The sequence below is a fragment of the Doryrhamphus excisus genome, chromosome 19 (genome assembly GCF_030265055.1).
Source record: "Doryrhamphus excisus isolate RoL2022-K1 chromosome 19, RoL_Dexc_1.0, whole genome shotgun sequence".
NCBI classification, from domain to species: Eukaryota; Metazoa; Chordata; class Actinopteri; order Syngnathiformes; family Syngnathidae; genus Doryrhamphus; species Doryrhamphus excisus.
Window position 1 is genome coordinate 10,888,640 of NC_080484.1, and position 22,199 is coordinate 10,910,838.

The 22,199-nt window shown below is 42.2% G+C and overlaps 1 protein-coding gene across 3 annotated transcripts; it reads left to right on the forward strand.

Annotated features, from left to right (window-relative positions):
- The first annotated feature begins 25 nt into the window (after nt 1-25).
- On the forward strand, nt 26-21,938 carry mthfd1l (methylenetetrahydrofolate dehydrogenase (NADP+ dependent) 1 like). 3 transcript variants are annotated; one of them, XM_058056451.1, is made up of 28 exons: nt 26-400; nt 1,495-1,579; nt 1,703-1,753; nt 1,829-1,882; nt 2,253-2,377; nt 2,473-2,573; nt 2,650-2,786; nt 3,264-3,375; nt 3,623-3,666; nt 3,742-3,839; nt 3,924-4,097; nt 4,167-4,303; nt 4,602-4,648; nt 4,834-4,941; nt 5,015-5,089; nt 5,316-5,418; nt 6,062-6,138; nt 6,767-6,907; nt 7,589-7,657; nt 9,958-10,069; nt 12,912-13,051; nt 14,225-14,266; nt 15,494-15,597; nt 15,694-15,871; nt 16,283-16,390; nt 16,470-16,622; nt 20,483-20,592; nt 21,309-21,938. In XM_058056451.1, exons 1-27 carry the CDS (start codon nt 165-167, stop codon nt 20,570-20,572), a joined length of 2,901 nt encoding a protein of 966 aa, XP_057912434.1. In that variant the 5' UTR covers nt 26-164; the 3' UTR covers nt 20,573-20,592; nt 21,309-21,938. The 3 variants fall into 3 exon arrangements, with proteins under 3 accessions (XP_057912434.1, XP_057912435.1, XP_057912436.1); XM_058056452.1 differs by having other exon boundaries at nt 27-400; nt 2,473-2,570; XM_058056453.1 differs by lacking the exons at nt 26-400; nt 1,495-1,579; nt 1,703-1,753; ... (15 more) ...; nt 7,589-7,657; nt 9,958-10,069 and adding an exon at nt 10,640-10,824.
- The last annotated feature ends 261 nt before the right edge of the window (nt 21,939-22,199 follow it).

Below are 22,199 nucleotides of genomic sequence, written 5' to 3' on the forward strand. Positions count from 1 at the left end.
CCACTAAACATTCCAGATTTCATACGCTCCGTGAAGGCGCCATGCCTCCATCAGGACCCAGCGTTTTTCTCCAGTGGCTAATTTGGCTTCCTCGCTAGCTAACACAACAAACCCAACAGACGCAACAGGTCATAAACGTTAGATTTAAAAGAAAGACCGCAAACATGAAGTTATCCGTCATTCGCAGTGCTTGTACTAACGTTAGTGTTCGGATGCCTCACGCCCGACAAGGAAGCAGGGTCAGCGGGTTAACGCGAAGATGCACCCCGACCGGTGCTGCTCATAGCCGGCTTGTCGTCCGAGCGGTGAGCGCTTCGGCTAACAGCGGCACCAACGCGAAACTGGTTGACAACTTTGGGAAGCAGTCACAGAAACCCACCTACTTCGACCAGTCTCTGAGGTAAGGAGAAGATAAGCCATGTAGGTTTTATGTGATGAACGTATAGTCATGTTTTATTATCTCTGTGTACCACGCTTCCGGTTTATGTGCCGCTTGGCTAAGCGGCATGGCCACACATTCTCTGGCTCCGATTAGAGGCTTTGCCCTCGCTTGTTTGCTGATGTAACTTTACCTCCTAGTTGCCTTCCATGTGGCTCTTAATCGCCAAGATGACGCCGTTGCTGACTAGGCTTTCATTAGACTTCCTAGTTTGTCGTGTAAATAACAGTTGTTCAGGTATGGCTTGGTACATAAACATCACTTTCCAGATTACTAGTATAGAAGTATGTTAAATTATTTACATCGTTTCTGTAAACCAGGCGTACCTTCAAAGCATTTTGCACTTTTTCATGTTTAATAACGACAGTCTGTATTCCCAAATGTGTTGCTGACAATTTAAGTGTGTAATGGTAAATGTAAGGTTAATGGCCACAATTGGTGCCAAACGTCATTTGTAACAAAATGGCCGACTTTATCTTACCCACAGTCTCTAGGGCAAAGCTGGTGGCCCATGGGCCAAATGAAGCCTCAATTCAAATCACATGAACGGCAAACGTTTTGAAGTAGATTAATTCCTCCAGACACAAGACTGCACTTGTCCTATCAGGGATCTTTGAGTATTGTTTTTGATTTAGGTCCTTAAAAACAGCACACTCCTGTCAGTGGTTCTCAAGTGGCCGTGCAACACAAAGCTGCAGATATCTGCTGGAGAAGAGCATGCCATTAAGAAACAGTGTCTCAGCTTTGCAGCTCACCTTGTGTTGAAAACAGACCCCTAAAATAAAAAAATATACGAGCAGTTTGAGTTCAAGTATTTTTGCAATTTGGGTCACCAATTACCATTGAGGGGTGATGGAGGGTCCCGCAGCCAAACCAGTTCAGAACAACTGATATGGAGGTATTTGGGCGTTGACTGTGATGTATGGAAAATATTGGTCAGGATGCCATAGATTTTGTAATTGTACCTATCATGCTAGCCCTTTTATGGGTATTCAAGCAACATTTGTAGCTGGAATTTGAAATAACATGATTTACATCTTGTTTTGCTGTCACAGGGATGTGATTCAGAGCACCAAAGAGGCAATAGTGGCCCTGCAGAGAACTAACCCAGGGGTCCAGCCTCTCCTTGCCATTATACAGGTACAGCATGGTGTGTACAGTGTACTTTATACACCAGAACGCTGGATTAGATCAAATGTCTCAATAATCCATTCACCCATTCTTGTCACTATCACTGCTCACTGTGCTGATTCTATTTCAAAGGCGGGTGAAGACGACAGCCTATTGGAGATCAATAAAAAAATAGCAGCAAAGGTAACTCCATCTCTTGGTGTGAATAGATGTTGTGCAAAGCGTCAAGCTGATAACCTCTTCCTATATCACTGACAGGTTGGCTTAAACGTCACTCAGATTTGTCTAGCGAAGGATTGCAGTGAAGATGAGGTAAGTAAAAATGTACAAAAAGCCAAGCAAACGCCTCCTGTCTCATTTTATTTTTGTTTGTACGCACCATGTGATCTTTGACATTTGAAGTGCATAATTCAATTAGTAGCATCTCTGCTGTGACTCAATAGCCACTCACATGAGACTAATATATACTTCCTGTTGCCCTTATGTCATGTTAACAGGATTAAAAATGATCATGCAGTGAAAATGTTTTTAAAGAGAATTATTTTTTCCCCAGGAAACAATGCAAATAAATGATGAATTGCATCATTATCCCTGCGTGTGGTGTTATTTCCTCAGTAGTTGCTGTATGTTTGATAATAGTTGTGTCTCATGTGTTTACTTGTGACTCTGTCCTTGCAAACAGATTGTGGAGGAGTTATTGAAGCTGAACGAGGACCCCAGGGTGCACGGAGTCTACCTCCACCTTCCCCCGGCTAACCTTACCAGTCGATTACGCAACACTCTCAAGCCGGAGAAGGACATAGACGGGTAAAAAGCTGATCTGATGGTCCTTCTAGCCGATTCCGTTTCCCGTTTCTAAGACTAATTCAATCAATTGTGCTTGTCTCTTTCTCATGTGATAGGATAACATATTTGAATATGGGTCGTTTGATACAAGGGGACCTGAGCAAAGGCTTCACGTTGCCTATAGCCAGGGCTGTTGTGGATCTGTTGCGGAAACGTGGCGAGTTCATCCTGCATGTGTCATTTATTTACTTGTCATGTGCTCAAATGTGATGGTTTCAAACATTTTCTTACAGATGCTGCCATAGAGGGAAGAACGGTATTAATGATGGGAGCTGAAGGACCCCTTGGGGTGGCCCTGCAGTGCCTGATGGAAAGAAGTGGAATAGTCGCTTTTAAAACTCATCCACATGTCAAGAATCTACAGAGACAGGTCCGTTGGTATTTTTTTTTTTACTCGCTGCTCGCTGTTGGACAGGGCGTTTCTCCAAGTCTCATATACGTAATCAACACTGCTTGCCTGTTGTGATTCCAACGACGATTTATGATCATATATTGAATATTGAAAAAAAAAATACAGTCCTTCACTATATTGCAGTTTGAACATTGCGCCCTCACTTTGTTGCAGGTTTTCAACAGTCAATGAATTAATGATGGCTGTTTCGTGGTTGAAGACTACCTATGATTATTGTTTTTTCATGCATGTTTAATCATATTGTACTTTCTTTTGGCCTAAATGCAGTATTTTGAAGTGTAAAAATAACTTAATGAACTAAAATACAAGGCAGAAGAAGCTTTAAGAAGTGTGAATGTAGTATTGTGTATTGACCACTAGGTGTCAGTAATTGTCCATCCACCGCACAGGGATCCACTGTAATCAGTCCTTTTTAACCATTATATGAATTTCTAGGTCATGGAAGCTGATGCTCTGGTGCTGGTAGGGGCAGGAGATATAGACGTGCCACCCACTTGGATCAGGCCAGGGACCTCTGTCATCCGATTGGAGCCCACCCTTGACACAGGTACTTGTAGAAACGCACATTGTGGTCAATGACTGTGTCGCATGACTGCACAGATTGACTCACTCGGCTTCTTTTACACAGTCTACTTCTCAGTAGTTTAGTTTGCTGACTTTTGATGATGTAGCAATTGCACTTTATTTGTGTTACTTAATGATACACTGCTGATGAGGTTCTTTTAGCTCTAATGTAACTGAACAGAACCGATTGCCACAATAACTGAAATGTTCATCATTTTCTTTAATGTTAGATGCGTCTGGGCTGGCGTATCTCGCCGCAGCATACAGAATACAGGTGGGTGATTTTTTTTTTGTTTTGTTATATTTATCAGAACCTTTTTTGACCATTTACGTGCCCTTTGTCTACAAGAATGTGGTGCACAGCAGCAGTCGGCGGCTCCAGGAGCAACAGTACCGACAATGGCGACTGCGTAGCCTCAAACTGCAGCCCTTGATGCCGGTACCAAGGTACATGGCAAGAACAGTCACTTCAAACCCGAGTCATGGGGACCATAACTGTTGCATTAATTTGTGTGTACTTTTGTTCCCCAGTGACATAGAGATCTCCAGAGCCCAGACACCCAAGCCAGTGGAGCAGCTTGCAGAAGAGATCGGCTTGCTGCCGGAAGAACTTGAAGCATATGGAAGGAGCAAAGCAAAAGTCCGCCTCTCCCTCTTAGACCGCCTCCAAGCACAGCCTGATGGGAAATATGTACTCGTGGCTGGGTGAGTTTAGCTCATTATTCTACTAATAATGAATCTTAAGGTCGAATGTACTATATGTTCTTTTTCTAGTATAACGCCCACCCCACTTGGCGAAGGTAAGAGCACGGTGACCATCGGCTTAGTCCAGGCCCTGTCTGCTCACCTGAAGCTCAACTCTTTCGCCTGTCTCCGACAGCCCTCTCAGGGACCTACCTTTGGGGTTAAAGGTCAGTTGTTTATGACTTGTCTGAACATTTTTGCAGCAGACTCCAAAAGTGCACATGGCTACACACACACACACACACACACACACACGGACAAAGCCATCAGCAGACAGTTGGCAGTTGGGAATGTTATCACAAGTTTTGTGTCTCTTGTCAGCGTGAAGCTAACATTTCAAAGCCTAATGTCTTTTTTTTTTGCGTCGGGGCGGGGGAAGTTCATTCAAGGTCCAGCGCTCAGCACCGCTCCTTTGTGTGTGTCCCGTTGTCTGCCTCTGACTGTGCTACGCTTTGTTGTGTCTAGGGGGAGCTGCAGGAGGGGGATATGCCCAGGTCATCCCAATGGAGGAGGTAAGACACAAAAAAAGGAGCAAAAAAAAAAACATTGCTTTGAACCAAAATGCCTAAAAGATTTGACAGGGAGGGGGTGTGCAGCACAAGGGTTAGGGTTTTCTGTTTTTTTTTCTAGGGTTTTCTAGGGGTTTTTTTTGTCGCTCGTTTTCAAAGAAAGCTCCTCTGTGTCTTAACCCCCTCAGTTCAACCTTCATCTGACCGGTGACATTCATGCCATCACCGCTGCCAACAACCTGGTGGCGGCGGCCATTGATGCCAGAATGCTCCACGAGGCCACCCAATCAGACAAGGTAGATGCTTTCACTTTGAGTGTTAAAATGAGTCAAATTATTTAACTGCTTCATGCTGCCTGTCCCATCCAAGGCTCTGTTCAGCAGACTGGTCCCTTCCATCAATGGAGTCAGAAGATTTTCACCCATCCAGATTGCCAGGCTGCGTGTAAGTTACAACACCCACCTTTCCACTAGAGGGCCTCATTTAGCTTCACTAAAATAATCTAAACAGTACTTAATGCATAGTGAGGCTTCTAATACAGTAAACGACCACAGTGTATTGACAATTTTATGTATGCATCCTATGTATAGCTGTAGTAATTGTATATTCACAAAAAATACATATTCTACAACAATTTTATTTTTTTATACCTTCTACCTACTGTTTACAGCGTCTTGGCATCAATAAAGCCGACCCCGCCTCCATCACGCCACAGGAAGTCAGCTCTTTTGTCCGTCTTGACCTTGATCCCTCCAAGATCACCTGGCAGAGAGGTAAAAATAAAATCAAAACAATAGCAATTAGCAGCCTAAAATATCCAGTGGTCCTTTGAAGTCAGATTTTTGTTGACATACGTAATAATTGTTACTTTAATGTTATATTTTCAATATTGTTGTGCTTGGAAGCTGCAGGTCCACCATTAGCACATCCTTCATGTGTTGACAGTAGGAGATGCATGTCCTTTAGTCTAGCGGTTCCAGAAGGCATTCTATAAAACAAAACCCGAGGGACTCAAAACAGACTTCCTGATGTTGTGATTGCATGCCTTATGTATATATATTTTATTAAATATGCAGTACTATAGTACTACATCCCCCATGTTTAGCCTAACCGCTCTCAGTGTGTAAACATTTGACGCAATAAGAGATAACACACACTCCTCCTTGACAGTTTTTGGGGTGTGTCAGTGTTTGCATCTGGTGCATGTTAATGGCCTGCAAACTGTGCATGAGTTGTGTAATCCTACCAGTAAATGCAAAAGTGAAACGAGTAGAACTCAAACATTATTTTCTGCTGTACAATAATGTCAAAGAATCCTGAGGTATGAACTCCTAATTACGTTTTTACTTGTATGTACTAATGTCCATATGCTTCGTGATATTCCCAAACCATTATCGGAATGTCTCTCTTTTTCAGTGGTTGATACAAATGACCGCTTTTTGAGGAAGATCACCATAGGACAGGCCAGCACTGAAAAAGGACAAATCAGAGAGGTTTGTGTGTTGTATTGCATGATAACCAGATGTCCATTCATTACCCAAAACACAATACCAACTTTTATTGTCATTGCACAACAGGTATACAATGGAATTGGCGACAATCTTTTAACATTACACCTCAAACAGGAAGCAAGCGAGTGAAGCTAAGAAAGCAAATATTTAAAAAGGAGGAAAATGATATACACACTCACCTAGCGTAGCCTCTAAACTTGTTCAGCATATGCTTACATTTACCACCATCAGTTGGTTCATCCTCCACTGGATACACAATAGCCCCTGAGGGTATTCCATCAGGCACTGGGAACAGAAACGTTATGTCCGTTGGTGGATTGATGTGGTTAAAAGTGGTTATTCAATGTGGACATTGGTTTTCTATACACTTCCCAGCGGGTAGTCGTCACTCGTGCTCACTGCTAGTCCAACTCCCACAGTTATTTAGTTATCACATGCATTCTTCACAGTCAGCTTAAGGTTATACACGTCATTTGTTCTAAAGCCCGTGTCTGTCCAAACTGTTTGTTCTTTTAATAACATTAACATAACATTTAATAACACTGAAAAGCGCCACTTAAAATGTGTCATTTCTGATTTAATGGAGCCATTTTGTTTTCGTGCCCTCCAGACCGGGTTCGACATTGCGGTGGCCAGCGAGATCATGGCCATTTTGGCTCTGGCAGACAGCCTGGAGGACATGAAAGCAAGACTGGCGCGCATGGTGGTGGGGACCAGCCGCTCCGGACAGCCCGTCACTGCAGAGGACCTGGTGGGTGTTTGATCTTTTGCATACCCGGAGTGTGAGAATTTGCACTCGCAGACCCACTCCATTCCTCCAGTCACTTTATCATGACTATGTCGCCACATTCCTTGCAGGAAAATGCAGATTTCATCGCAATGTGTTTATGATGTTGAATAGTGCCCCTTTTTGGTTGATAAACCTGTGCCATTTTTCAACCAGTGTGAGGAGATTTGCAGTTGAACCAGCCCAAACAACTTGGTGCATTCCTTTTTTGAAAGAAAACACCTCATTTAAGTACCTCTCAGCAGGTCCAGCCGTCGAGGTCAACTGGCTCTGGTTTCCCATACTTGACTGTGGCATGTGTTGTTTCAGGGGTGGACGAGACTCCCATATAAAGTTACATTAGTCTTTCTTGACGGTGAAGAGCCAAACAATACCACAACCTCCATCAGGACTTGTGGAGGAAATATGGAGCGTGACTATTTGGTCATATAATATTGAGGAATGAGTCAGTAACCATTTTTACAACAGTATGTCATCACAAGGGATATTACTGTAGAAATTAACTTTGGTATACTGTAGAGCAGCGGTGTCCAAACTTTTTCCAGCGAGAGCTGAAATAAGGGGCTTGTACTCACTAATGTGAGCTGTTACTATTTAATTGTCTTATCCTTATTTCTAAGCACCACCCTCATCCTTCTTCCTCAGGGCGTGAGTGGAGCACTGGCCGTGCTAATGAAGGATGCCATCAAGCCCACGCTGATGCAAACCCTTGAGGTGAGTCGTTCACGTAAACCACGCACCAACAGTTCTTACTCTGATGAATATCTCAGTAGAGTAAATAGGGCAGCGGTCCACGGGGAAATTTAAAGGCCTCCCCACCCCCGGGCCTCCCCTGTCAGACAAATGACAGAGAGTGGTCCGCAGAGAGCTCTTAAAAGATGATATATTGACCTTTTCCTCCCCCGGCTCTCAATTTGAAGAGCTGTTTAAGCAGTGTGGTGGACACGGTTACAACTTGGGTCACCCTGTTGAGACTGTAACAGACATCCTAAAGAAACAACTTTGTTCAATTACACTGTAAGTGTACACAGTGTTTGCAGTGGACCCTCTGAAAATAAACATGGAATGTCCCAGACTCCTCTTCGCCAGTACAGACTGAGCAGAGCGTGCAGATAGCAGGGATGTGATAACTTTTTCTTGTTTTCTCGGAGGAAGCATTGCGGTCCTGTTGTGCGAGCGGTTTCCTGTGTGGTTTTCCTGCGATTCTGGTCAGGGAGCCGGTATCGTGACCAGTGGGGCTCCATGCTCCGTGTGAATTTTCCATCCAGCCCAGACCGCCTGGGTCCTTTTGTGTGTGTGTGCTTGTGATTTCTTTGAATACATACACACATTAGTGGAAGTTTACGTGTATATTCAGAGTATTTTCATGTTTTTTCAGATAGGACACCCCACAGAAAAGGCACTGTAGTACCTTTCCAGTTGCGGATGTTGGGATGGATTTCCACCGATTCCATTGTATCAGAGTGCCAATATCAGACATTTCATATTTAGCTGATATTGGCCCGATATCAATATTTCCTTTTATATCCCTATTAACTACACACAGAAACTTAGGGATGTTCAGCTTTTGGGTGAAATTGCTCTTTAGCTTGTTATTACACAACAGCAAATTGTATAAAAAGTACTGAAACATTTAACAGTTTGACACGTGCATTGAAAAGTTTATAGACGGTGAAATTAAGTTCACCTGTAAATGTTATTGTGTATTTTAGCTTCATAGTGAAGCACTGAAAGTGGTTTGTTTTCTCCATAATGCTAAAACTGGTATGAAAACGGCAGCCAATTTTGCCTTTGACTTTCTGCTGGAAAGTTGAGGGAGGAACTTTCAGCATGTCCCTCCCCGTTTAAGCACACATCAACATCAACAAAGGAGCTGCTTCATGTGTTCATGTGCGCTGACCTTAAAGGAACCTGTGTGTAAGAATCGCCCTCACAATCAGACGGTGTCGGAACGGAAGTTTGGGTGCTGAAAAATCATTAGAACTATAAGTGCTTCAACTAAAACTGTTACCAAGGGCGTGTCCACTTGCCATACACATTGCGTGTGTATTTATGCATCTGTGAGATGGGGCCGGATGCAAACATCCTGCCCACGTGCCATTTCAGCGAACTTGTGTTGTTCTCAGCAGACCCCACCCTGTGTTGGCCTCCAGATCTTCTACTCGTGTTAGCGCTGTTGTGGAGATAGACTGGAGGTGCACAGGAAGAGGAAACGGTGACATGACCTCCAACTTCCTGTTTTGTATGAAATCCTCATGTCCATCTGTTGAATAGATGACACATATGTACTTATCTTTCACGGCCACTTTCATCACTTGTCATTTACATGCGGATGTGGAAAGAGTGAAGTGGAATTCTTCAATGACCTGCGTGATGTTGTGCATTTCCATTCGCCTTATTGGGAGGATAGGGATGGTAATAAAGTGGCACATCACATGTCGAAACAATCAGGAAAAGTGTTAGCATTTGTCAGCTGCTTGTTAAGAAGCAGTGACGCGAGAGTGTTATGTAAACACTGGTGAGGGGAGTCCGGGATTCAAACAAAAGCTTTGAAAATGGTGTTGCCTTCCCATCCTTCCTTTTTCCTCATCACACGCAGTACAACAATGACAAGAGTTTCTTGCTGTTTTCAAGTCCCTCGTGTGCAGTAAACTGATTATTGTTGAGGCATCTGTCGTTCATGTTTGCTCAAGTTTAAGTAACCAAATATGGTTCCTTACCCTACAAAGAGCCGTCTTTTAAGCCTATTTTGACCTCACAATGTTTTCCCACCCATTGTCACATGTTGCAAAGCACATCCACGTGCATTTTAGGGAGTTCTGCTAATGGTCGGGACAAACGGGCTAGCTAGTCAGGCAAACCCGCTGCCAGCCGAAACATAAACATTTATCCTGATTGTTGAACTTAATGAAAGAAAAGTCCTTTCCAATTTAAACCCAGCAGGGTGAGTTGCCGCGGGTTACGATCTCCCTTAAACGTCTGTGTGTCTTGTGTGCCACTCTCCACTGTTGCAGGGTTCGCCAGTGTTTGTCCACGCCGGGCCCTTCGCCAACATCGCCCATGGCAACTCCTCGGTCCTTGCAGACAAGCTGGCTTTGAAGTTGGTTGGACGGGATGGCTTTGTGGGTAAGCGAGCCTACGGCCTTTGCATGCACATCACACTGAATAATGATACCAGGTCCCGTCTTATACTATGTTTAAACAGTATAAAAGTACTTTTAGTCAGCGTGTGTGTGTGTGTGTGTGTGTCCAAGAATAAACACTGTAACTCTGCACTTGTCCAATAGATGTACTGCAGTACAACAATGTAGTTGGCAGGGTTCCAAGCCTTTTTATTATTTTTTTAATGAAGTGTAGCGAAGCCTTTGCACATTTCTTTTCTCAAAAGTGGAACAAATAAGTGGAGCTCATCAATTTTTCTCATGTCAACTTTGCATAATAGAGGACCTTTTGAAATAGACTCCAGCTGTGGTCTTGCTTCCTTTTTACAATTGCAACCTTTGGCCCAGATTCATTTTGGCTGCACTGGCTCCCATTTGCTCTCTGGCATCCTTCTCCAGTGCGGCTTTCTAGGAAACCAGTGGAAAGATTGCGTAAAAATCAGACAGGAGAGAGGAAGGAAGTCAAATGATAATCTTAAGAGCCTGTGGAATTCTAGAGTAAGCCACACTAATCCCTTCAACGTCAAGACATACATGAGTATTTCCATTTTTATCTGTCCATCTCGCCCTCGTCCCTCTTTGTCTACATTTTCTTTGGCTGCAGAAACATGTTTGGAATGTTTGTGTGTGTTGGCAGGCCGACACCACCGATATGTAGCCTTTTTTTAATGGATACCTTCTGTTTTTGCGTCCAAGGACAAGTTTCCTTGAGAGTAACAGGTAAACAACACTTGGCATGTTTAGCATGAGCAGTCGCTGTCAGCTGTTGTGAAGTTGGCAGGTGTGTGTCGACGGTGTGGGTGGAGAGTTGAGTTTCACAATATTCTCAGTCACACAGATGATTTTTTTTTTTTCACTTTCCACACTTGTTTTCCATCTTGTTTGTCCATCTGATTCCCACCCTTCCCTGTCTGAGGAGGCCCTTTGATTAAAAACATAGCCAGACTGACATAATACGCTCAAGAGAATAATGAATGTAATTATCAACTGTTAATGATAAAATGTAGAAAATTGTGATAAAAATGAATATATTTTTTGTTGAAATTGTCATTAATATATTTAATTAAATTTATTTTCTACAATGTAATGATAAACAGACAAATGCTAAAGAATGAAGTTTCATTTTGGGGAAAAAATACAAATTTAAAGCTCTATGACCTGTCACACCGTATAGATCCCTACCTATCTGTGTGATTGTTACACAAGCCTCAAGTATGCCAGGAACTCAACCTCCAAGCCCATATGTGGCAGCTGTGATGCCTGTTGACCCCCAAATAACGTCCGAAATATGGAGATGAAAAAAAGCACAGAGGGGCAGATTTTCCACCAATAAAAACTCTGTGAATGTGTGGGCTTGCAAATGCTGAATCGAGAAGATGTGGGGATTGTAAATATATTATCGTAGGTAATCATGCTTTGTACTTGACATTTATTTGCTACTTTTGAGAAAACCAGTTTGACCGATGTGTACCACATTTTTAGTGGACAGGTATGGACAAATTGACAACATAACTACTCTACGTTTATCATTTTATTGTAACATATTGCTCCTCATTCACAAATGAACTCCTTATGAACCCACTGAGGGATGTCTGCGGAGGGGGCCGGGGGTTTGTGTGCTCAAATTCATGGCCCTGCTTCATCACCGTGCTCTGTATTATTGTTTTCAAGTCATCTTGACCTAAAATGGAGTTGCTCTGTAGATTGACATCCACATTCCAGCTGTTTGGGTGATAACAGATTAAATAGGACCCCCTGTTTCCTAAAGAGAGGCAAATTTGGCCATGTGTTGAAATCGATTTGTCAAATTACAAACAATAAATTCAGGTTTGAGCTAGTGCTGTAACAGTCAAATGAAAGCTGTTATGGAATACAGTAATCCCTCGTTTATCATAGTTAATTGTTTCTCTACCCAGCCACAATAAGTGAATTTCCACAAAGCAGGATTCAACAGAATATTTTCAGAGTTAGAGCATAGGAGACCTGGATGACTTGCTAAATATGGGTTTTAACATTATTAGAAACCTGTAGACATAAAATGAGACCCTTTTTAATGAGTCACTTTTACCCTTGTTATTTGTTTACATTCATACATACATCGGGCAGGCTACGGAATCACTGCTAGGACATAGCAGGCGGTCTCCGCTAGCATCGCAAGCTACCGAGATAACTCATTAGCCTCTCCAATGTATTTATTGTACAGTTGAGAAAGTGTTTCAAAAACCACTTCCACACTGAATGAGAGGTGAACAATGTCATTTGGTGGCGATTTAAAGTTACAGTAAGTGTTTTCTCTGGCGTGTTATGCGAAAGAAATTCCAGGTCAGTCCAACTTAAAATGTTTAATGTGTTTCTATGTGTTATTGTGGATACCAGATTGCTCCAAACTCACACGGGGTGTTAAAAGCTCATTAAACATACTTTAGGTTTACATACGTCTATGCAAGTTCAAGATCAGGTCAAACAAGCAAGTGTTGTTACAGCACTATCGCGCACGTAGACCCATCCAACACACAACAGTAAACCTTATCTTAGCAGGGTCAGCGTGCCAGGTGAACTATTTGCTTTGTTTGGCCCTCATTCAAGAGGCCGCTTTGTTAGGCCATCCGTATCAGAGGCCCTCTGACTCTGAGGCCACAGTGAAACACCCTCCTTACAGACAGTATCTGTCCTCATGCACTTGTGTATATAAAGCCATGTTCAGGCTCAACGTTTTTATCAAAATGCTGATACTAGCTGACCTGTGCTGCTAATAAGACTTTTAGGGAGGGTGAGCAACATGAATCTAATATTTTGTTGCCTTACAGTGACTGAAGCCGGATTTGGAGCAGACATCGGGATGGAGAAGTTTTTCAACATCAAATGTCGGGCCTCAGGACTTAGGCCCAGTGTGGTGGTGCTTGTTGCTACTGTGCGAGCTCTCAAGATGCACGGCGGAGGCCCTAATGTAAGTAGTAAAAGTGGGCCAGTGTAAATAAATATAGATTTATGACGTGAAACATAACCTTATCATAACATTATTATGAAAGGAAAGTTAATGTGGTCTGAAAATAAGTTCATTCACAGCCATTATTGTCTAACTTCAGTTATCACTTTCACCTTCACTTGTCATCTTGGAGGTGTTTGGGCTCCTTATGTTGGAAAACTGCCATGCAGCCCCAGTTTACCTCAGTGAACCGTAGCTCCCCAGTGCCAGCAGCACTCATGTAGCCCCAGACCATGACACTAAGACCTCCATACCTAAAGTACTCACTCTGACAATAATGGCTGTGTGTTGGGTCATTTTCAGTGGTTAGTAAAGCTATACACGGACTACTCTAAACTATGTCCAAATTGCTTTCTGTGTGCTATGTGTTAGGATATGGTGTGTTTTCTTTAGCATTTATAGTAGTTTTGTTTATATTTGAAAGGGATGCCCTAAAGAAGAAGACTACAGAAGTTGAGTAATTAATTACGTGATGTGCTCACTGAGATTTCATTTCTGTAGATCCAGCTGTGATAACAGATTCAACAAACACACGCATGGCAAAATTGAGTTAAGGAAGCTCTGTGCTGGCAGCAGCCGGAGGCATTATTGTTTCTGGGTGTTTGCCGTCCATCCACATGTCAACTCCTGTCATGTGATTGTGATTCATAAGGAAGTCCTACAGGCAATCTTATTTGAATTTGCAACAGATGTCCTACTGAACTAAAAGGATAAATTGACTGGAACGGCATTTAAAATATTTTTGGCGGTTAATTCGGTCATGAAATTTTCACTTGTTCACTCCTCTGGTACATTATGACTGGTTTTCTCACCATCAGCCAAGCTGTCATCCCCTGTGTAGATACAAACATACCACATACCTCATACATACATTGCCATAATATGAAGTATAGGTTGCGTACATTCAATGATGCATTTCAGAGAACTCTGATAAGGCCAGTGTTTTTCTTGGACACAGTTTTTTCTGCATTTCCTCAAAGGGAAATTTGAACGAGAATAACCCTTAGAATGTCAAACAATGCTTCTTGGAATGTATCCTAAATTTACCCTTCACATAAACGGATTGACTGGAGCAAGGCCAGGATATTGCATTATTACCCGTGTGTGTGATTTGTATCTTATTTCTGCTTACAGGTATCAGCAGGCGCACCTCTTCCAAAAGAATACATTGATGAGGTATGTTTGTATCTTATTCATCTTGTTTATCCCAACCAGGCATAAAGGGCAGGATGCTTCCAGCCCTGTTTAAGCTCTTTAGTTCATTAGCTGAGGCAAGACTTCAATTATGAAACATTCTTCTGCTCATTAATGTCACATTGTTTGATGGAGTGCCTGCGCGTTTGGACTTTTTGTGTGAACCCATGGCATCAGCTAGGATGGGAAAATGTGGCATGAGTTGTACACACATTGCTACTGCATCCCATGGTTAAAAAACTCAATTTAATTTGTCTAATTTATGCCCAATCCAGTTTTTACTCTGACATTTAATTGTAAGCAATACATAGACAGTAAATAGCAGTCAAAAACAACTTTGGTTTTCCGGTAATGTGGCTACAACCTAGTCACACCCACTTTTTTGTGTGTGTGTTCATGTGCTGACATGCATATTTGGTTGGGATCACCGATTCTCCGAGGCTGATACAGCTGACCAAATAATGAGGCGGTGATGCTTAATTGTGGAGCTTGTAATGAGAACCAGAAGTAGTTGGGAAAACAGAGCTGGTGAAATGAATTTATGAGACCCGCATGGCTCTGGTTGTAGGTTGTAGGGCTACACACACAGATTGGGTTACCATGGTCAAACGTGGGTGTAGCTGTGTGATGTTGTTAATGAGCTTGGCTGCCGTAACTAAGGAAATGAAAACACTGCTGTAAAATATTCTACATTAAATATAAAAATGCTCTCATGGTGGGATACTAGAACACTGAAAACTCATTCATTTTCTACCGCTTATCCTCACAAGGGTTGCAGGGGGTGCTGGAGCCTATCCCAGCTGTCTTTGGGCGAGAGGCGGGGTGCACCCTGGACTGGTCGCCAGCCAATCACAGGGCACATATAGACAAACAACCATTCACACTCACATTCATCCCTATGGACAATTTGGAGTTGTCAATTAACCTAGCATGTTTTTGGAATGTGGGAGGAAACCGGAGTCCCTGGAGAAAACCCATGCATGCACGGGGAGAACATGCAAATATCATTTAGTTTTCAGTGTGGCCTTAATATGCTTTTATACAAACATAAACACCCATCACAAATGTAATGTTTGATTTTAGTAGCTTCTGTAAGAGTCCAAATACTTGCTCTGGAAGCCAGCTGTGTTGTAATATATAGTGTACATGTTATGTGTTATAACACACACGCACACACACTTATGACACTTTTGTTTTGTATTTTTGCAGAATCTCTCTCTTGTTAAAGGTGGTTGCCTCAGCAACCTGCGAAAACAGATCGAGATAGCGCATCTCTTTGGAGTACCGGTTGTTGTTGCTCTCAATGTCTTCAAGTAAGATCTATTTTGGAAGTAGTACTTCACTGCTTCGGTAGATAGAGTATAGGTTGTTCTCATTACCACACAGCACTGCTAACATGACCTTTTTAGGACAGACACCCAGCCAGAGATCGACCTTGTCTGTCAGCTCGCCAAAGAGTGTGGGGCGTCAGATGCTGTGCCGTGCCACCACTGGGCTCAAGGCGGGCGAGGTTCTCTGGAACTGGCTCAGGCAGTGAAAGCTGCCGCCAGCAGACCAAGTGACTTCCAGTTCCTCTACAACATCGAGGTGAGATTTTGTTTGGTGTTTCTAAAAAATAACTCCTGGCATTTGCGGATATGTTTGGTTAGGATGAGTTTGAGATTTTTTTCATTTTTTTCTGAAGGAGTTGGCTAAGTTGGAGAATGTAGATGTCAGACAACATCAGCTGGATTGAGTTAGCAAGGCTGGGAAGTTGTGACTTCAATTAACTTATCCCGTTTTGATGCTGTTTATACCCATTTACAGTATGCATTGTGCTCACCAAAGCGCCAATAACAGGAGGACAATATTCATATAAAACTAATCCAATAAAGCCCAATTATCTAAGGTTCTCAGATCACAAAGTAGGTTGTATTTTATATTGCAACCTTCTTGCGACAGTCAATACATTATTATATTGATTTAATGTCTTCAATTGTTTTCTTGTGTCTCCCATAGATGCCAATAGTGGAGAAGATTAGAACTATAGCCCAAAAGGTGTATGGCGCCAAGGACATTGAGCTGTCCCCTGAGGCCATGGTCAAAATCAATTACTACAATCAACAGGTGAAGTTGCTATGTCTGCAGAAGCTAATGATATCAGTATGTTTGACTCACCTTGACTGTTGTCCTGTCTCTTCAAAAGGGCTTTGCTTCCTTACCGATCTGCATGGCCAAGACTCACCTGTCCTTGTCCCACATGCCAGAAAAGAAGGGCGCACCCACCGGATTCATTTTGCCAATCAGAGATGTTCGTGCCAGCATCGGCGCTGGCTTCATTTATCCACTCGTGGGAACGGTAAGTGATCGCTAAATATGGCCTTGTATCAGAGATGTGCCTTGTCACGATGAAAGACAAATAATCATAACATAAACTTTGTTAAAAAGTGGTTTAAACATGTTCTTAGACAAAAATTGATGAATTTGCACATTTTCTGGTCAGATTCAGGGCAAAGACCTAAGATGAGGCTTCCAGGAGCATCTCCTCGTGGCTTAGTACACAAGCTAAAGCCTACCGTCTGTGTGTAATGGTGCTGAAATACACCATTACTTACTGCGGTCTGTGTAAAATGTCTAAAATGTAATTTTGGAATCATTATTCTTGCTAATCAAAAACGTATAATGATAAAAGATAGGGTGCATGTACTTCACATACAAGTAAGGTAAGGTGGTAGGACCACAAATGTTTTCAGTTAATAAAAAATAAATCGGACTAAGTATTTGAAAACTTTTTTTAACAGAAGTGAATTATACTCTTCTTTTTCCTGTTATCTTAGTGAACAACCTGTAATAACAAAATACTAATACTTAATAGTATTCTCCTACACACTTTTTAATGATATACCAGTAATATTTGCCCCGTTGTGAGAAAAATCTATCATTTCCGTCACTTGAACCACAATGGCTACCTCAATTGAACAAGCTTTGTGGTGCATGACATTACACAAACTTAATTAACATGACTTTTGGCCTTAACAACTCTGTTCCTGGTTTTTGCAGGATAAGCTCCCAAGTTTCCTTTTCTTTCAAAATTGTCAGTGGCCAGGCATATTATTAAGCTCCTTAGACCTGGAGCCTCTCAGCTGGTGATGAGCTATGCAGGAAGGGCGCAGGTTCCCAAAACATTTCACCTCCCGCTGTTTCACCACGATTCCCCCGAGGGTCTTAGCTTTGATTGGCCCGAGAAAGAGGTGTCAAACACAGGGCATGCTGGGAAAGTTGTGGGAGTGTCGCAATGTGGCGTCTGCTCGGTCTCCAAACTCTGCCTTTGATCTGCTGTGGCCCATGGAGCCACCAGTACATTGATGACCCTTGAAGTGTGACTCCAGAACATAAACAGCGTCTATTAGTTGTTCTTTTTAATTAAGTTAATGTGTTGGTCCATACAGTAGATTGATGTTTTTTTTTATATACTACACTTGTCATCAGTGAATGAATGAAAAAACGCAAATCCCAAAGATGTTTTTCACTAAACAATTTGCTGGAAAATAAGTAAGTAATGAATCCCAGCTGCTTGGATACCCGTGCTACCTCCAACATGGCCGCAGGCTGTTTTGAGTTTTGGCGTGGTGGGAACCCAACCATTCAGTCCACCAAGGGGGAGACTTGGTGCTGGGAAAAGGGGGTAAAGGGTCTTTGCAGGGTTGAGAATCAGGAAAGGGACTGATGTCATTTGTCTGAAATGTGAGGGAGGGGTCAAAAGCAGAACAATAGGACTCTGAAGAGTTCATATCCCGTTGGAGTTGCCTCCACTGCACCATCAACCCAAACAGATTTACCGAACCCGTAAAGTATCCAGTGTATTAGGTCCAACTTTTATATCATTTTCATGGCAGAAAGTCGAGCAAGTACAAGTTATCCTGTCTTTTAGTTCAAACAAAAACCCATCTATGACCTATGTAGACGACATCTACATCTGCATCTGTCTAGACCGCCTCATGTCTGTGGTCTGTGTTGTTTAAAACAGTTCAAAGTTTATCAAGTTCCCAGTGCTCCCTTGCTTTCCCCTTATCCTATCAATCACAGTGGAACTCTTTAAAGCTGAAATGCAACTTCTAGATGAAAACCTGTGTGGTGTCACACTTTGTCTAAATCCATCATTTTTATAAATGGTCTGTTTTAACATTAAGTCCTGTAGTCCCCCATTCCTGCAGTAAGCTACTGCTATTTGTTGGCCGAGACCCTTCTCCACAATTAACGGCAGTCAGAAATCCCCGGGGGTATTCCCAGACAAAGACACGCTGTGTTTGAGCATAATGCTGGGACTTATTTGGTCAAGTGGACTGCCTAACTTCTCAAGTTTGGTCTACAGTGACCATCTTGTTGCGTCTCAGTATAAAAAATTAGTATGTAATGATTCTATCGAGATTAATTTCCTACATTACTTCACATGTTTTAGTTGTCCGCGGTACAGAAGCTACTTTGCAATTCCAACATCACTCGCTCACTCTCTGAGTTTTTTTTCTAAACAAATAATAATAATTAATAAATGATCACTGTTTCATGGTTGTCTCTGGCCTACTATTAGTCAAAAAATATTCCAAGACAAGTCAAGGGAAAAAGTGATAAAGGTTCTCCCATTCCGTGCGGAAGTGGTAAATTATTTGTCTACCCCACTCCTTTTGAAACCCTTTAAGTTTGAAATAAATAACAAGAAAGGCTGTGACTCATTTTGCGAGAAAGAACTTTCTGCAGATATCATCGTCACTTTATCTAACGTTATGATGTCAAAGGAGGCCAGAGGGATTAAAGTGTTTTTCAGCACTATTGCTCCCACCCCCCGCAGTTCATTAGGCACTGACATAATTCAGCAGTATTGAATTCCTGCAAGCCTACTCACACGTTGAGTCATGTTTGGTGGAGGAGTCACGATGACCTCAGGACCAGTCATCAGCAATTTGTTGGCATCGAGCTGCAAGTACATCCTCCCTGTTTTTGTTTACTTGCAAGGCCGCCTTTTCTTCACGCAGGAAATTGGCTGGTCACTTCCTTCTGCCTCATCTCCACTAATGGGCTCATAAAGCTGGCCCTGGGTCAGGCACGCAAAGAATGTGGTGGGCGAGAGCTAGATCATTTTCTCTCAGACAGATGGATGATGGGGGGGGTTACGAGACAGACCTTTGCGTCTCATCTGCAGAGTCGTGTCAAACTGAAAAAGGACAAACTCTCGGGGTCAAATCGACTCGTTTTGGTTGCCTCCCATTTCATGTAGATGAGAAGGATTATGCTCGTGTTACACTAAAATAGCATTACAGATCAACTCGATCAATCAATCAACTTTTATTTGTAGAGCCCTTTACAACACACAAGGTGACCAAAGTGCTTTCCATTTAAATCAACATTAAAACAATTTAAATCCAATATAATAACAATACAATACAATAAAAATGGCAAAACTGTGTCTAAAATCATGAGTCAAAAATCAGCAGTCAATTCTTGAACTATTAAAAGCATGAATGTTTTTTTCCAAGTCTCCACAATTTAAGAATGGTTTAACCCGTAACTGATAAAAACTGGCCCTGAACACGCTGTCAATTTGCTTGTCGAATTTGAAGCTGCTATCAAAGATAACACCAAGATTTCTAACAGTAGATTTCGAATTAAAAGATTACTCATCTAATAGAATATATTCGGTTTTATCATCAGATGCCAACTAGCATGCCAAGTCTTGATTTAGATGATTTAGATTTTTAGTTCACGTTCTAACTTGAGAAGTTATTCAATTATTGCACTGAGCATGTTCTGTTAAAATCAGCCATCCTCTTCTGACTACATTTTCTTTTTGCATTAGTGACCATATCTTTTCAGCGTTTATTTCATACCATTTTCCATCCGAAGCACCAGTCCTATCCTTTCATCACGGCTAAAGTGAAGGTTGTCACCACACTGCCGCTCTTCTTCAATCTGTTTGGAGTTAAATGACCTAAATTATAGTCATTTGGAACCTGCAATCTTGTTTTGATAGAGCATCTTAGACGCTGACGGCTGTGTTGTGGGGTCAGTGTTAATATAAAGCTACTGCTATTATCTAAATTGCACTTCTTATTGGAGCCTGAATTTTCATTACACTTGTACAGAAGCGTCTCTTTCGTTACACAGATATACTGTACTTCTCAGTTTGATCCATACATGCATTGTTTGTGGCTTTGTTTCATTCAGATGAGCACCATGCCCGGGCTGCCGACTCGACCCTGTTTCTACGACATTGACCTCGACCCGGTCACGGAGGAGATCACAGGCCTCTTTTAAGCATAAAGAGATGTTTACAGGTCCCTTTATTCCCTTTTTATGGTTCTAAAGATACGATTCCACCAAGAGTTTACAGTGCAATTCCCACACAACACAAACACAACATGGTTACCTTTTCCACTAAGTAGTATGCTTTGTATGGCTTTACTCGCTGTTGCCGCTTTCCCATTGGCCAAACCAGTGGTACTTTTTCTAGCCCCACAGCACGGATGGGGCGGCGGGGGAGGTTCTTAAATATGCCACAGTCTCAGCTTTGCTGCAGCACTCTGGTTTCTTGCTGCCCCCAGTCTCCTGGATAATATTTACTGATCCGCATTTTCCTTACTTGTTTGCTAGTTTCAAGTGATGTGTTTGGCTTTCGCAGCCCCCCGCCACCACCACCACCACCAGCACAAAAACATTCATTTTAATCTTGATATATCAAGATTAGTCTTTATATTTAGGGACCCTTTTAAAGGCTGCAAAATTCTGGTGGAAACGGTGATTACATATATTGATTTGACTTATTGGAATGAGTCCCAATAATGAGCAGGAATGCTGTGAGTGACAACTGTTGTCCTTGTCAATGCCCATCAGCTCAATGTTGTTGCCTCCTGGCCAACATTATTGATCCTTTCCACTTCCATCCTTCTTGGCTCTATAGTACACCACTTCCTATTACTTTAATCACACACAATGGGATACAAAAATGACACACGCTTGTTTTTAAATGCGTCATTCTGCTTCTGTTCCCCAGCCGGCGTTCTCAGGATGCTCCACTGTGAAGACTCATCACTGCATCACTGATGGGAACTGCTCTCTTATTAATGGTTCCCAGCAGCTCACATTCACATTTTGCTGTATTTGCACATATAAGTGTAACCTGCCAAAGATAACCTTGAACCATGTTGCATATAGGTCATCTTTGACCTCTCCTTTGCAAACCTTTTTTAATGTTTTCTTTTAATATTTGTGTAAGCAATTACTCAGGTATTTTTAAGTCGTTCTGCGTTTGTACATGTTGCAAGCTTGGGCACAGCTAACTAGCTGATAAACGCACAAGTAATCATTATGTTTAACAGCTACAGCAGCTAATCTTAATACAATTTCTGTTGTTACGTTTTATTTAACAAGGTCACCAAGCAGCCTCTTGTGGGTATAGGTCTAAGTGTAGTTACTATATGACAGCCTATACTTGTAATATGCTATAAAAATGAAAGCATGTTTTAAAAGATATGAATCAGCAAAACTGGATGTGACAATCTTTTTTTTTTTTCATTGGTCAATTTGTGACAAAATTTAACTAAGGCTGGCAGTTTCAAAAACCTCTTTAGTGTTATTCACTGCATCAATTGTGAGCCTTACAAAATACATTCCTTTACTCCTATTAATACTGTCTTGGTGTTTTTATTTGCAGCTTTTGCCTTGCAGGTTTGGGTGCTGCACCCGATGGGATGGGTGGTGACCCCCCCTGGCATCACCCCCAGGGTGCACCATCTGTCATGATGAGGTGTTTGGGCGCGCTTGTGTGCACATGCGTGTCTGTCACAGGCAGCATTCCATATGTGTACAGCCTCTTACTGTTTTCAGGTGTACAGTATGTGTGCAGCAGGCAGGATCTGACACTTTTTACTGCAGTCAAGACGGC

Coding starts and splice junctions, on each gene's coding strand:
- mthfd1l (XM_058056451.1), top strand. CDS start 165: ATGAAGTTATCCGTCATTCGCAGTGCTTGTACTAACGTTAGTGTTCGG. Junction 3,840..3,923: donor CCCTTGATGCCGGTACCAAG/GTACATGGCAAG, acceptor TTTGTTCCCCAG/TGACATAGAGATCTCCAGAG. Junction 13,052..14,224: donor TGCACGGCGGAGGCCCTAAT/GTAAGTAGTAAA, acceptor TTCTGCTTACAG/GTATCAGCAGGCGCACCTCT.